Genomic DNA, 15,645 nt, shown 5'->3' with positions numbered 1-15,645 from the left:
AGAACAACGAGGAACCTAAAATTTGGACTCGACTTAAATAAGCGCTTCAACCCCCATTGATTACCAGTAAGTCTTCTTTATTTTGTATTTTATGATAATAGAATTAAGCTAATTACATAATCTTAGGCTTATTCAGACAATTGTAGTGAATGTCTGATAATTTAAACCGACAAATAACGTGTTCAAATATTCACATCGACGTCCCCATGTTCACTTTGATCATACTATTCATAATTGTACGAGTTAGCTTATCATCATTGATAAGTTCATTAGATTAGATAACAGCTCTTTCTTACCAAAGATTACATTAACGAGGCATTTGATGTAAGTTATAACGATACAAGTTGGCTTTGATTAAAGTAATCTAACTGCAGTAGTGGCGAATTGGTACTTATTTACCCGTGCACCGTCACACTCAAATATTGGCGATTGGGTAATTATTTTGAGCCATTGTATAATAGCAGCCACTTCCTTCCACCTGCATTAAAAATGGACACTAGCTAACATAAACTCCCCCCTACCTAACCTACAAGCCGTGTCCTTACCTAATCGCTTAACGGGAGGCTAATGCCCCCCTGCAACACCCCCTTACACTGCCATATTCTTAGTCGGCCCTCATCATACACACAGGTGGCCTCTAACATACATACACCCCAATGATTTATCTGTGCACCCCATATACATACAATCAAGACTCCGGTAAATACTTATTGAACATTGTAGTATCCATGAGCGGTGCATGGGTAAATATATACTGGTATATTGATGGTACCTTAAATTTTCTCCTACGCGTAATTTACTCTATTACCACCACTATTAAACATCGAAACTTGAAGTTCCTTAACTTGACGTAAACAGTGATGCTGTGTCTACTCATTAAGGGGTTTTACCAACATAACTTTAATTTTGCACTATTCTAAGATACCTCAATGTACATACCGTAGTAAGATCACAGGCAAAGAGATAGCAAAACTCCTCTGTTGTGAGATAACAAGGCATCCTCCGTGGGGTTAAGGGGGAGCTTGATGTTTAGATGTTCCTATGTGATTTTGTAGGTAATTATTTAACCCCTGTAACCTAAAGATATCATATCCTTATACAGTGTTGCATCTTTTAATGGTAACAGTCTAAAGTGAATTAGTAAAGGATTGGGTAAATTAAAAACTAAATGTCAGGTGGCAAAAAGCTATCATGTACTATCACTGTCCCTCATATATTGATCATAAGTGTAAACCAAGTCTCATCAGCTAGACAAGGTTTATATATTTGTAGCCTTATAAGTTGTCAGTTATTGATTACATTTAAACTTTTTTTTTTTTATTAATTTTACTGGTAACCTTGTAGGTTGTCAATTAATGTATTAATCAAATTTAAACCTTTTTTTAAATTAATTTTTCTGTTAAACATCATGCTAGTGTTTAACATTTTAATGTTAATTTATTCTCTTTAGATTACCAACATTGAAACAAATGGTTCAAAACTGAGAAAAAGTGCAAAGTTTGATCAAATTAAGATTTATTTTTTAAAGCACCATTGCCACAAGATTAAGGGGCTTTTGTTCCTCAAATACAAACCCTTTTTCATTACATGAGATACAATCTCAGCGAATGTGGAGTATGCGGCAGTTAAACCTTTATAATGAGGTTTAAGCTGGTGGCCGGTAGTTACCGGCTGGTAGGAGGGAAGTCCTGCCCCCTGCTTGCTCACTGACCACTCACTTTGATTGATATGGTGATGGAGAGTTATCTGGTATCCTGATATCTAAGGGCATTGATGCCGACACTCACTTTGATTGATTGAGTTTTCTGACATCCTGACATCTAAGGTCATTGACGTCGGCACTCACTTTGATTGCTGCTGGCACTTTATAGGGGATATATGATTGTGGGAAAGTACGAGTAAAGGACTCGGGTTTGTGAAGTTAAAAACATTACAAATTATTTCCAAATTTTTTTCATTTCAGAGTTGTTCAAAAGCCTTCTTAGGTATGATGTTGCACCCTGGTGTAAGTTAGGTTAGGATACGTTTCTGCTAGATGGGTCTCTCATTACGCTAGTTAATTCTATGTGTCTCACTATTTTTTAGTAACTTGCAATTTCTATTCTTCAGTACCTCCTTTTTTCAAACAAAAATTATAAAAAAAGACGTAAAACCATTGTTCATCAAACATGAAGTTATAATGCAGCTTCTAAGTTTTGATTATTTCTTACTTTCAGCAGAAGTAGAAGATCAGTGAGTTTATTCCATATCAGGAGTTGAAACAGATCAAACATGGCAGCATCAAAAGTTGTCGTCGTTGGGTCGTGCATGACAGACCTTGTCAGGTAAGTGTTATACTGTACCTTATTGAAATTTAAATCTTTTTACAAAATACCTAGATATTTACAAAAATGCAAACTATTGCCTTACTAGTCTTTTATCCAGTCTTTGGAAATACAAAACAATTAAGGATTCACTGTACTTGCTCAAAGCCTACATCTCTATTCTTCATCAATCTCTGGTTTATTTTTGCTGTGGTTTTCAAGCAACATGTCACTTCAATTGATAATACTTTTTTGTTTTATACTTATTCACTTGGATTGCTTATGGTGTGTTCATGACATGAAGTAGGCTACGTGTCTCCTAATCAGGCAGTTGAATTGGTGAAACTTAAGAAGTACAAACTTTATGTTGAACAGGTTGACACGATTCTCTCTTCATTGTTTGTACATGACAGAAATATTTTACCGTGTTTCATTAAGGTCCAAAGGATTGCATGATTTCTGAGATGATTACCTTTTAAAAGGCTTTGAATTAATTTTGATGTGTTTACATAGTTTATATTGTATTGCAGCCCTTTGATACTAAATTTAGAAGTCTGGAGCATTGTAACTCTCACCTTTATCGATTTTGCTTTGACCCCAACATTTATTCTCATTGTAGAAATGAAGTGTGTTGTTTTCATGATCGTGATCATCATCAACATCGTCTCCTACGCTTATTGACGCATAGGGCCTCGGTTAGATTTCGCCAGTCATTTCTATCTTGACCTTTTAAATCAATACTTCTCCATTCATCATCTCCCACTTCATGCTTCATAGTCCTCTGCCATGTAGGCTTAGGTCTTCTAACTCTTCTAGTGCCTTGTGAAGCCCAGTCGAAAGTTTGGTGAATTAATCTCTCTTATGGAGTGTGAAGAGCATGCACAAACCATCTCCATTTACCCCATGATCTCATCCACCTATGGCACTCGAGTAATCTCTCGTGTAGTTTAATTTATAATCCTGTCCTGCTTTTATCTCCCAATATTCTTCTGAGGGCTTTGTTCTCAAATCTACAAAATCTGTTGTGACAAATTTTACAGTAAAAGTGTCCTCTCTTATGAAATATGGGGTTAGGTGAGAAGATAAAGCCCAAAAGTGCACTGAAAGAAAATCAAATTAATACTGTACAGTACTGTGTTTAGTGATATCTCAGATTATCATTTGTCACTCTTTGTCCTTTCTCTCACCCTCAGTACTGTATATCACCTTTTCATTTTAGCTCCCTTGTCACGAAGTTTCCCTTTCTAGTTCTCAATTAGGTTCCAGCTCCTTTGCAGCGAGAAATTGATGATCTAAAAAAATTGTAGGGGATTTAGCTAACTCAGTACTGTACAATCGTTATTGCCAAACATAACTTTATGTCCCCACATATAATGACGGTGTAGAGTATCAATGCCTGGGTCTTTGCCTGTTCTTCCTGAAAGCTTGTCTATAGCTACCACCAGAGGTGCTCAATACTGTACAGTATTTGTTTCTTATGCTTTGGTGTTTGTAGATTACGAGTTCATTTCATTGCGTGCTACTAAGAGGCGTAGATATATTATAGGCAATGTAGACAATTTTTCAGTCAGATAAGTTCAAAATAGATTGGTTACATCGACGCTTAATCCCTGTGAGAATTTTTCAAATATTTACCATTCTTGTTTGTTTGACAACTCACTGCAAGTAATTAAAGAGAATACCATTGTGATTTCAGTGCTGGATGTACTGTTATCACCATTACTTTGAATGACGATTAAGAGATGTGACATCCTTCTTTAGGAAACAGAGAAGAGTAACATCTGTTAATGCCTTTATTATCAGAGCGGTGATACAGCCCTATTACACGTCTGCCATTGACTGACGTATCAGCATTTGGTTTCTTGGTACCAACGAAAAATGTGTTGTCCCTCTTACACCTTACGGGAGACATTCTCACTTTATTAGCTGTTCCATTTTTCTCAATTTCATTTCAGAAATGGAGGGAATGTGCATATTATCACTGATATTGTACTTGATTGATATTATGGGTTATAAATGTGCTTGACTTAACTTAGCATATGGAAGAGATGCAGTACATTCATGCCATTTTAAATGTGCAAGACCTCGGTTAGCATATTTTTGTCATTTCTTAGGTCCCTCGTAAATAAAAGCTATTTGGATACAGCTTTTGAGAGTGTTCAGATGGCTTAAGTGTGTTTAGAGATTTTCTTGAGCTCATAGGTGCACTTTCTTTATACTGTATGCTTTTTCCCTATCTCATTTTCTGCCTTTTCCTTCCATCATTCTGCTGTCCAACTTTTATCACTGTTTTCTAAGCAGTGTAACAGTAAGGTTTTCCCCAGTTGCACTTGGATGCTGAATGGCCTTGCAAGCCCCAGTGTCAGGCTGTATAGCCCTAACTTAAAATCCAATCCGAAAGGTTGAAGACTCATAAATACAATCCAGTGTAAAAGAATGAGGCAAACTGATGAAATAAAAGTATTTATTCTATGTACATTAATACCTCAGGATAGGAAATTAATTAGTTCCGGAGTGGCTTTCGTAACATGATTTTTATGTATAATGAAATAGAGCCAAATACATTTGAAGCATTCAATATACCTAACCTAACCCGGAATTTTGTTTACCTGAATAATTTTCAATAATATGAGGCAAGAAATTCTTTGTATGTCATTTCCTATAATGGGTTTTTCATATACAGAAACTTTCGTATCCTGAGGTATTACTGTATTCTTCTAAGGAGACCAAACACTCTTAGAAACACAATTACTATATTTATAACTCAATTATTTACTGGTTTATAGCTGGTTTACTGTTCAGATTGTCTCATCATAGAGTTATGGTAGCCTATTGGAAACGTCCCTGCCAAGCGATCTGCTGGACTAGGGTTTGAGACCCGCTCAAACTTGATAGTTTCTTGTAGTCTTCAACCTCACCATCCTTGTGAGCTAAGGATAAGGGGTTTGGGGAACCTATAGGTCTACCCACTGAATCATCAGTAGCCATTACCTGGCTCTCTCTTATCCTAGCTTGGTTGGAGAGATGGGCGCTGATCATATATAGTCAGTCACTAGGGCATTGTCACTGTTCCTCTGCCATTCATGAGTATCCTTTAAACATTAAATTTGAGTAAACACATGGATGTCTGGACCGGGGCTACAGCATTGTCACCTTCCCTTTCCTATGCCATACATGAGCGTCCTTTTAACGTTAAATTTAAGCATAAACATGGATGTATGGGACGGGCCTACAGCATTGTCACCTTCCGTTTCCTATGCCATTCATGAGCGTCCTTTAAACATTAAATTTGTGCAAACACATGGATATGTGGGACGGGGCTACAGCATTGTTACCTTCCCTTTCCTATCCCATTCATGAGCGACTTATAGTAAGATGGTGCTTGATATTCTGTGAAACATAGTTTGTTTTTCAAAGAATTTCCATTTATGAATTTATTTAGTAATGCATTCTTTTCAGTTATACTCCCAGACTCCCCAAACCGGGCGAAACCATTCATGGACATAAATTCAGCATTGGGTTTGGTGGAAAAGGGGCTAACCAATGCATTGCAGCTACTAGACTTGGAGCAGCTACAAGTATGGTGGCTATGGTATGACTGAAGAATTACTATTATTTTTATGGTATTTAAGGGATGTTTAGAATTTTAATCAGTATGTGTTTCGATGTTATGGTTTGGCTCAGATAATGCCTAAAACCTTTACCTCATTCAGTTTCCTATATTCCTCATAATGAACTTAGGGATGTTTAGAATTTTTATCAGTAAGTGTTTTGATGTTATGGTTTGGCTCAGATAATGCAGAAAACCTTTACCGCATTCAGTTTCGTATCTTTCTTTTAAGAACTTTTATCTTCCTGGATGTTGTATGTTTATTTGTATAGGTGGATGCCATGAATTGCTTTTTTATCTTTCTTTTACAGTATACTGTATATGGATGCCAGAAATTGCTCTGTGTGTGTTGCGTAAATTGTAGTGAAACGTAAACTCTTTACAATTATATGATAAAGTATTACTGTATAACTGTCATTTCAGTTTCATTTTTTCTTCAGTATCCTTTCAGCTTCTCAGTTGCATAGCTTTTTTTTATCTTACTTGTAAAGTGGATGCCATAAATTGCTCTACGTGTGTTGTGTAAATCTTAGTGAAACGTAAATTCATTAAAATTATGTAGTAGTGTCTCACAATCTTTTCAATTTCATTTTGTTTACTTCAATAACGTCTCAACTTCTCGTTTTTCTGAAGGATCAGGCCTTCAGATGAGAGGCAAATTTAGATTGGAAATTGGTGATGTTGAATATATCCTACAACAGCGAACAATGATTCAGGCTAGGAAATATATGTGCAGAATGCATTATTTTTAAAGAGGTAGCCAAGCAAAAAAAAAAAATATTGTGATTTAAAGTAGAGGACTAAAATATGATAAATTGAAACACCACTCTGTACAATCCAGCATTCTTCATATTACAACAGGAGATACTGATTTCAATACAAGATAACTTTCTCTTCTTCTTCTTTGTCTGCATCTTTTCCCACTTTTATGTGGGGTCAATATTTCTGACCAGCTTTCTCCATCTACCTCTGTCCCACACTTCATCACCGGTTAATACCCTTTGATCGAAGGTCATCCTTGATACAGTCCATCCACCTTCGCTTTGGTCTCCCTCTCCTTCTCGTTCCCTGTACCTCCATTTCCAACAGTCTCCTCCCAATATACTGTTCATATCTTCTCATGACATGACCATACCACCTCAGTCTACTTTCTTGGATCTTATCTGATAGTTTTGTAACTCCTGTGGTACCCCTAATTACTTCATAACTTTCTCTCATACATTTGAAACATAATTTTTGTAACTATGAGTTTTCCTGATTTATTTCATGTCATTGCAAAAAGTAGATTGTGGAGAGTTGTATTCTCTTTCATAAAACTTTGGATAATTTCTATAACTTTTTAATTTTTTTTTTTGATAGGTTGGAGAAGACTCATTTGGACAAAACTATCTTGAGAACTTCAAGGTCAATAAAGTAGACACAAAGTACGTGGGAATAACTAAAGAAGCAGCGACTGGTGTTGCACCTATTGCTGTAGATGACTCAGGTAAGACTTGACATTTAACGCACCAGGTTCATTGCTTGTATAATTACCTCTGCCAACAAAGTGGGAAGGAGGTTATGTTTTACCACTTGTTTGTGTGTTTGTTAGTGAACACCCTCCTGGCCATAATTTTAATCTTAGAGTAATGAAACTTGCAGGGATTAACTGTTATGTTAAAAGCTGGAAATGATTAAATTTTGGAAGGACAAGGTCACGGTCAAGCAAAATGTCCAATTCACGTAATCAGCCATACTTTCTGAACACCTTCCTGTCCACAATTTTAATCGTAAAGTAATGAAACTTGTAGGGATTAACTGTTATGTAAAAAGCTTGAAATAATTAAATTTTGGAAGGACAATATCACGGTCAAGCAAAATGTCCGATTCACGTAATCAGCCATGATTTCTGAACAGCTTCCTGGCCACAATTTTAATCTTAGAGTAATGAAACTTCCAGGGATTAACTGTTATGTTAAAAGCTGGAAATAATTAAATTTTGGAAGGACAGGGTCACGGTCAAGCAAAATGTCTAATTCCCATAATCAGCCATAAGTTTGGACATCATTGTCACAGAGACTTACTTGATTCAGATTTGAGTGTTTGAAAATCCATGCCAATTAATGTATGTTAAGGTCAAAGGTCAAGGTTAAGAAATAAGCTGCCGTGGCAGAGATCTGCACTCTACTGAGTGTCCCTCTAGTTTATTATGTTTTTGTTTTAGCTAAATCTACTTTAAAGGGTTAGGGCAATGGTTGTCAACCTTTTATGCCCCGTACACCTCTTTCACCATATGTCAGGATATTATTCCGTCCTCTTTTCAAAAATGTTTTAAAAACCCATTTTTCTTCTTGTCCATGTGTTCAGGATGAACATTTTGCAGATGTTACTTCATCTTTGTTGATTTCAAAGAATCATTTGACAAAGCTCGACTACAAATAAGATGCTGAGCCCTGTTTTTCTCCTTTGATGATAGGTGTCAATCCATATTTAAACTAGAGAGGCACTCAGTAGAGCGCAGACCTCCACCACGGCAACATATTTCTTGACCTTTGACCATAACCCTTTTACCCTCAGGCTATTTGGAAATTTCCAACCCTTAACCCCCAGGGGGTTATTTTTTTCTCAGCACATGTTGCAGTATATTTTATTTAAATTGCTCTAACAGGATTAATTTTTGTCATAGAGAGGTCAGGTTGGTCTCATTCTCTTGGAAAATGCCTGAATTTTCTCAAAAAATTATCAAAAATAGGAAAAAAAAAAAATTTTATAGCATTTTTTTGCAAGGACGTACCGGTACGTCCATGGGGGTAAAGGGATGGCTTTTGTGAAACGTACCAGTACGTCCTTTGGGAGTAAAAGGGTTAACATGTATTAATTGGTGTGGATTTTCATACACTCAAATATGAACCAAATTTGAAGTCTCTGTGACAGTGAGGAAAGGAAATAAGGAAACTTCAGGAGATGTAATTAACAATTAAAATAAAATATTCTAAGAACAGTAACAACATTAAGATAAATCTTTCATTTTTAAACTTTAAAAACTGTATAAAAACAAGAGGAAGAGAAATAAGGTAGAATAGTGTGCCTGAGTGTACCCTCAAGCTAGAGAACTCTTGCCCAAGACACTGAAAGACCATGGTACAGAGACTATGGCACTATCCAAGACCAGAGAACAATGGTTTGATTTTAGGCCAGCCTTACTGCATACATACGCATACATATACCAAGGCACTTCCCACAATTTTGGGGGGTAGCCGACATCAACAAATGAAACAAAACAAAAAAGAGGACCTCTACTCTCTACGTTCCTCCAGCCTAACAAGGGACTCAACCGAGTTCAGCTGGTACTGCTAGGGTGCCACAGCCCACCCTCCCACATTATCCACCACAGATGAAGCTTCATAATGCTGAATCCCCTACTGCTGCTACCTCCGCGGTCATCTAAGGCATCGGAGGCAGCAGCAGGGCCTACCGGAACTGCGTCACAATCGCTCGCCATTCATTCCTATTTCTAGCATGCTCTCTTGCCTCTCTCACATCTATCCTCCTATCACCCAGAGCTTTCTTCACACCATCCATCCACCCAAACCTTGGCCTTCCAGCCTTACTAGTCTTAGAAAAGTGACTGAGCAGTCTGACTAATGAAAATGTAACACTTAAATATTGTTGGAGCTACCTAGGTAACTTAGACAATGAAGCTATTCTAGTTATTAGGATTTAAAAGAAGGGCTATTTTGAAGGGTTTCTTGTATTTAATCAGGCTAAAATGATATTGTATAGTTGTATTGTTCTGTATGATCTTATTTCATTATGTTCTCACTCACTACAGGGGAAAACTGCATCATCATAGTAGCTGGTGCCAACTTGAAAATGACGTCATCAAATGTACTCGAAGCTGAGGATATTATAAAGAATTCCTGTGTCGTGGTCTGTCAAGGAGAAATTACGATGGAAGCTACACTAACTGCTCTAACTCTTGCAAGAAAACACAAAGGTAACTCACTAGTCTTGGAGTTTCTTGAATGCATTCATCTACTTATAAAGATATCTGTTTAACCCTTTTACCCCCAAAGGACGTACTGGTACGTTTCACAAAAGCCATCCCTTTACCCCCATGGACGTACCGGTACGTCCTTGCAAAAAAATGCTATAAAAAATTTTTTTTTATATTTTTGATAATTTTTTGAGAAAATTTAGGCATTTTCCAAGAGAATGAGACCAACCTGACCTCTCTATGACAAAAATTAAGGCTGTTAGAGGAATTAAAAAAAAATATACTGCAAAATGTGCTGGGAAAAAAATAACCCCCTGGGGGTTAAGGGTTGGAAATTTCCAAATAGCCTGGGGGTAAAAGGGTTAATGTGATGTTTAATGGAACATATTAGGCTATCACTGACTGCTTTTACAGACCATTACAGTTGAAAATATATAGTTAGTAATGGTATTTGGAATCAGAATTTAAAACCAAGTTGACCTGAATATCCCAAAAGTTTTGAAAAAAGTTAACTAGATAATGAATTTTGAATAAAATGTGACTTCATCAATCTCCAGTCATATATACTTAGGGTGACCAGGTCAGTGAATTCTCAGAAGAATTTTTATAGGAAACGAGTATTTTGGTGCGACCTAAAGGCTGCACAACTATCATTTGGATTTGGTCACACTAAATATACTAGAGAATTACCTTATTGGAACTAATTAGGTTTGTATTTCCAAGGGCAGACTGATTAAATGTTTATATAATCAGTAAGCATTGTCATTGCAAAATATTAGAAATTACTTTTCAAATTGATTCCGCTCAGTTTATACTCCATTCTTTTAACATTAACTCATCATCCACTATTTAAAAAGGGTTGGTTGATCTTTTGGTAATGTTTCCATTTTCTACTTGTCTTTGGGGTAATTTATTTTACCGTTATCGAATGATGCGATAAAGGTCAAGGTCAAGCAAAAGGTCGAGAAATAAGCTCTCGGAGGTCTGCGCTCTACTTAGTGGCCCTTGTCTCTTGAGAGGGATGAAAACTTTTTCAGGTGAACAGTTACTTTTACTGAGTCAGTTGTTAAACAATGCGGTAGCTTGATAAAATAAAGCTAATTATAGTACTTATTCCTGTTAATAGGAAGGTTGTTTACCTTCTTAAATATTTCAGTTGATCAGATAAAACTTTTCAGTATCTTATGATATTTGATATTTAGACTTCCAGTCAGCTTTTTCCATGGTATCTTTCTACTCAGCTCTTAAACAGAAAATCTTTGTCTCCTTTACTGGTTGACCAGTTACAATACAATTTTTTAATGGATATTGTTGAGTAATATCCACAAGAAAGTGAAGCCAAACAAACAAGGAATGACATAGGAAAGAATGGTAGGCTTCTCTTGGGGCCAATTATCATTTACTTGGTGTCAAAAGTGCCGCTCTTTATTGCAAGTTCTCAGATGTCCCTTTTTAGATACCAAAGTCCTGGTTGGTATTTCCGTAACCATAAATGAAGGGGCAAGGATACAACTTGATGTGTAGGTTCTTGATATCAATTATAAGTATATGCAAGATCCAGGGTATACATGGGAGATACCTGATCAGAAAGACAGATGAAATATGACTATGTCATGGGAACAATAGATAACAGAGTGTCCAGTATTGATTAATGTTTTCATATTGTGTTACTGAGACTAGGAATTAATCTAATGACATGCAACATGTGAAATAATGCTTGAAAGGGAATAATGAATATGTATAGTAATAATACTGGTACAGTACATGTGAAGTGCATCTTTTCATGTACATACGGACCGTATTGAAGCAGAGGTTTTTCTATTATGAAAAGGTATTTGTTCCTAGATAATTACAAACCATTTGCTCTTTAATATGGATATTGGAACAATATATCCTTAGTAAAGAGCTCAGTTTTGTTTGTTATGAAAAACAAATTACTGTACTTTAAAATTTATTGTATTTCTTAGTTACAGGTATTGTACTCGTGCATGTACAGGGATTTTGATACATTAACCCTTTAACCCCCAGCCTATTTGGAAATTTCCAACCCTTAACCCCCAGGGGGTTATTTTTTTCCCAGCACATTTTGCAGTATATTTTTTTAAATTGCTCCAACAGCCTTAATTTTTGTCATAGAGAGGTCAGGTTGGTCTCGTTCTCTTGGAAAATGCCTGAATTTTTTCAAAAAATTATCAAAAATATGAAAAAAAATAATTTTTATAGCATTTTTTTGCAAGGACGTACCGGTACGTCCATGGGGGTAAAGGGATGGCTTTTGTGAAACGTACCAGTACGTCCTTTGGGGGTAAAAGGGTTAATACCTGAGGATACGAAATTAGTTCGTTCTGCAGTGGCTTTCGTAACATGATTTTTTCGTATGATGAAATAGGGCCAAATACTTTTGAATCTAAGTGCGAATTTTGTTTCGTATCGTGAGTATTTTTTTCATAATATGAGGCAAAAAACTCTTCGTATGTCATTTCCTATGGTGGGTTTTTCGTATACAGAAACTTTTGTATCCTAAGGTATTACTGTATATAAAAAGGTTTTTTGTTTATGCTTTTATATGTACTGAAGGTGCTCAACTTACAAACTTAATTGGTTCCAAGAACCTGTTTGTTAATCTCATTGTTTTGTAAGTCCAATTTTGTTAACCCTTTTACCCCCAGGCTATTTGGAAATTTCCAACCCTTAACCCCCAGGGGGTTATTTTTTTCCCAGCACATTTTGCAGTATATTTTTTTTAAATTGCTCTAACAGCCTTAATTTTTGTCATAGAGAGGTCAGGTTGGTCTCATTCTCTTGGAAAATGCCTGAATTTTCAATATTTAACTTAGCCGGTGATTATAATAGCTGCAACTCTGTTGCTCGACAGAAAACTCTACGGAAAAATTCGCCAGCGATCGCTACACAGGTAGGGGGTGTACTCAACAGCGCCATCTGTCGTTCAGATACCCAGTACTCATTGTAAACAAAGAACTCAATTTTCTCTCTGTCGGGCTACCGGCAAGACCTACTAATTCGCTGTTGCTAACTGGATTTGTTTTCACAACTATTTGGTGAAGTACACTATTCTAGTTTTGAGCTTTCGCTATGCAGGTGTTTTATCTTCATCTTAAAACTTGAACTCGTTTTGGATAGATTTAATTATGGTGACAAAGAGAGTATGGACTTTCTTTCACTTTTAAATGGCCGACCCTTCCCTTAGACGGAAGTGTGTTTAGGCTTTTAGTAATCAACTTATCACGTTATAGATTTTCCTCTATATATTTTATATCTCTCCGCCTTTATTAGGCCTCTTCGATTAACTTTCCATTTTTTATAAACATATAAAATAAATTTTAATGCTTTGTTTATATAGACCTTTCCTGAGAGTAGGCGGTCCTAACTTGGAAACCGAAGTTAATCAACATTGAGCCCTTTATATCGTCTTTAGCTTTTAAAGGATTTAAAACTTTTTAAATGTAATATTTTATGAAAGAATTTCTTTGATAGTCTTCGTACTGTATTCAAAGATGAACTAACGTTAGTTTTTTATGCTACGCAGTTGTTGACGTTCAGGACGTTCAACATGCGCTCTATCGTTACGATAGAGAGAGAGTGTATCATGGTTTCACTTTGCAGTAAGAGTAAATCGATTCTGACGTTTTGTTCATTCTTTCTTAGCTTAAATGTTTTAAATTCTAATTTAAAGGAACTTTTTATTTGAAAAACCTTTCAGTTTTTTCCTTTAGTCAAATAACATGTTTTTTTTTGACGATATATAATTGGGCTCTTCTCCTAGGTGCGAAATCAAGAGAGAAAGAGAGAGAGACATAGAGACGGAGGGAGAGAGAGGAGAGAAAACGTTCCGTTCAAGCGGGTAACGTTGTTCTCGTGTTACTCTCGTCCCTAGTCTCTGTACGGGGAGGAAGGATAAAACGTTTTTAGGTTTTTATTCTCGTCCCCAGGCTATGTGCGGTGAGAGATTGAAAACGTAGTTATATGAACTAGTGTTTAGTCTCTTTCCCAGCCACTGATTTTTCTTTTTATCTTAAAATATGTTTTCTGTTTTTTGCTGGTATTATGAGCTTGCATTATACGACTAATTTCGCAATTACTACCTTTTAATGAAGGGTAGAATTGCGTATTTCAGGTAGAAATAAGTGCAAAACAGAAAATCGAAGTGATAAAGTGATATGCGCAAAGTGTTACAGTGTTGCGTCCGAGGCGCTAAGTGTTACAGTGTTGCGTCCGAGGGTTCGTCTGTTCGTGCCTGTCGTTCACCTAGTCCGGGACCTCTTGCAAGCTCCCAAGCCCAGGGGAGAAGTAATGTCAAACGACTTATGGGTTCGAGAGGCCTTGACCAACGAACAGACGTTTTCCCTCTATGGTATCGGGTGTTTCTTACCAAGATCTCCCCTACCATAAGACGAGAGAGACGTTGTTTCTCCTCGCCATCCGTAGGCTTTTCGCATAAGAAACCTGTCACAAGGTTTCGAAGCCCTTAAGCGAAAGTCAGTCCTTTCAGGACAGGTCCAGCGTCCTGGTTACAGCCATTAGGACAGCTCTGACCCTATGCAGTCATCGGATAACTGCTCGCCGCCTAACAAAAGCGTAACACAGACTCCGAAAGTCTTTTTTTGTAGGCAAAGTGTTGCGGTTACAGACGTTACCCTCGTCTATTACCACAACCATTTCCGTTGATCCTTAAGGGGTTGTATGGCAAAACATGCAGTATATGCTTGCCTCCCTTATGGAAGACTATTCTGCCGATTAGTCCGTTGAGTCTAGCCGTTTATCTCATCGATATCCTGGCTTTCAGCCAACCTAACGTTCCTTTGTGCTTTCTGTTGACGTTGGCGTAGCTTAGTCACGTCAGTCAGGTTGTTTAGAACCACACTCGATGCGGTCTCGTGTGGTTTTTCAGCCGCATTTGGACGTTAGGCCACTGGATGATACTCCTGTTGACGTTCTAGACGTTCACTAACAATCGGAGTTGACTTGTTTTGACGCTGTGCGTCAACCTCCGCATTCTAGAGTTGTTTTGACTGCTCAGTCTAGGCAGTCAAAGCAGTCTCGAGTGGACGCTGTACGTCCTCACGCACCTGTTGTGGTTGACAGTTCAGTTGTTGACAGTTCACAGACTGTCAAGCAGTTACATGACGCTGCGTTCTGGTCCGCTACTAATGCACCAGTGAGAGACTCAGCTTTTATCGGACAAGGTTCCTGTAGATGAGGAAGTTGCTGTTCTCCCTCCTACTGATATTCCCTTGAGGACTCTGTCAGATGGAGAGGAGCCTTAAGCTGCTTAGCCTCCTATGGACTTTAATTAAATCATGATGATTTTTTTAAGGATCTTCGTCCGGATCTTGTAACTGCTGCTCCTCGTTCGCCTAAACGTCAGAGCTTACACTAGGCCTAGCTACTTCGAAGCCGTTGTTTTTAAGCTAGTGCTCTCTCGCTCTCCTAGAGAGCGTTACGTTGGCTAGGCGACTGGTTTTTCACCAGGAGGAGTTTGGGGGATGCAGCCTTTGCTTTCCCTTCTTTTAAACTGGTTTATAGAGCGAGAGTCTGATATGACACGAGAGAAGTTCTCGGCTTGGGAGTTCATGCCTCTGCCCAGATAGACTTCTCAATTCTGGTAGACTCTCCCTGGCGCCTAGCCAGGAGACGCTCCAAGTTGTTTACAGGTCAACTTCTCAGCTGTTGTCGAGCGTTTGAAGTTTTGCTGTACTATTATGTCACGCATAACAAGGCTTTCAGGGATGGTAAAC

The 15,645-nt window shown here is 37.4% G+C and overlaps 1 protein-coding gene across 5 annotated transcripts in view; it reads left to right on the top strand.

Moving 5' to 3' along the window:
* LOC137618275 (ribokinase) overlaps positions 1 to 15,645 on the top strand; it is a 39,750-nt gene that overhangs the window by 20 nt on the left and 24,085 nt on the right. For 2 of the 5 annotated variants that reach the window (XR_011039761.1, XM_068348443.1), the window contains exons 1-5: positions 1 to 66; positions 2,220 to 2,324; positions 5,763 to 5,895; positions 7,273 to 7,399; positions 9,725 to 9,889. The exon at positions 1 to 66 is cut by the window's left edge and continues 20 nt beyond it. Coding sequence is in view for 4 of the 5 variants with exons in the window: in XM_068348443.1 (XP_068204544.1) it covers positions 2,272 to 2,324; positions 5,763 to 5,895; positions 7,273 to 7,399; positions 9,725 to 9,889 (478 nt within the window). In the remaining variant the exon portion in view is untranslated. Of the gene's footprint in view, positions 67 to 341; positions 434 to 2,216; positions 2,325 to 5,762; positions 5,896 to 7,272; positions 7,400 to 9,724; positions 9,890 to 15,645 lie in introns of those variants that run through there. The other 3 variants (XM_068348444.1, XM_068348445.1, XM_068348447.1) reach the window with 3 other exon arrangements.

This window comes from Palaemon carinicauda, chromosome 24, assembly GCF_036898095.1.
Source record: "Palaemon carinicauda isolate YSFRI2023 chromosome 24, ASM3689809v2, whole genome shotgun sequence".
Lineage (NCBI taxonomy): Eukaryota > Metazoa > Arthropoda > Malacostraca > Decapoda > Palaemonidae > Palaemon > Palaemon carinicauda.
This window is presented reverse-complemented; position numbering and strand designations above follow the sequence as displayed.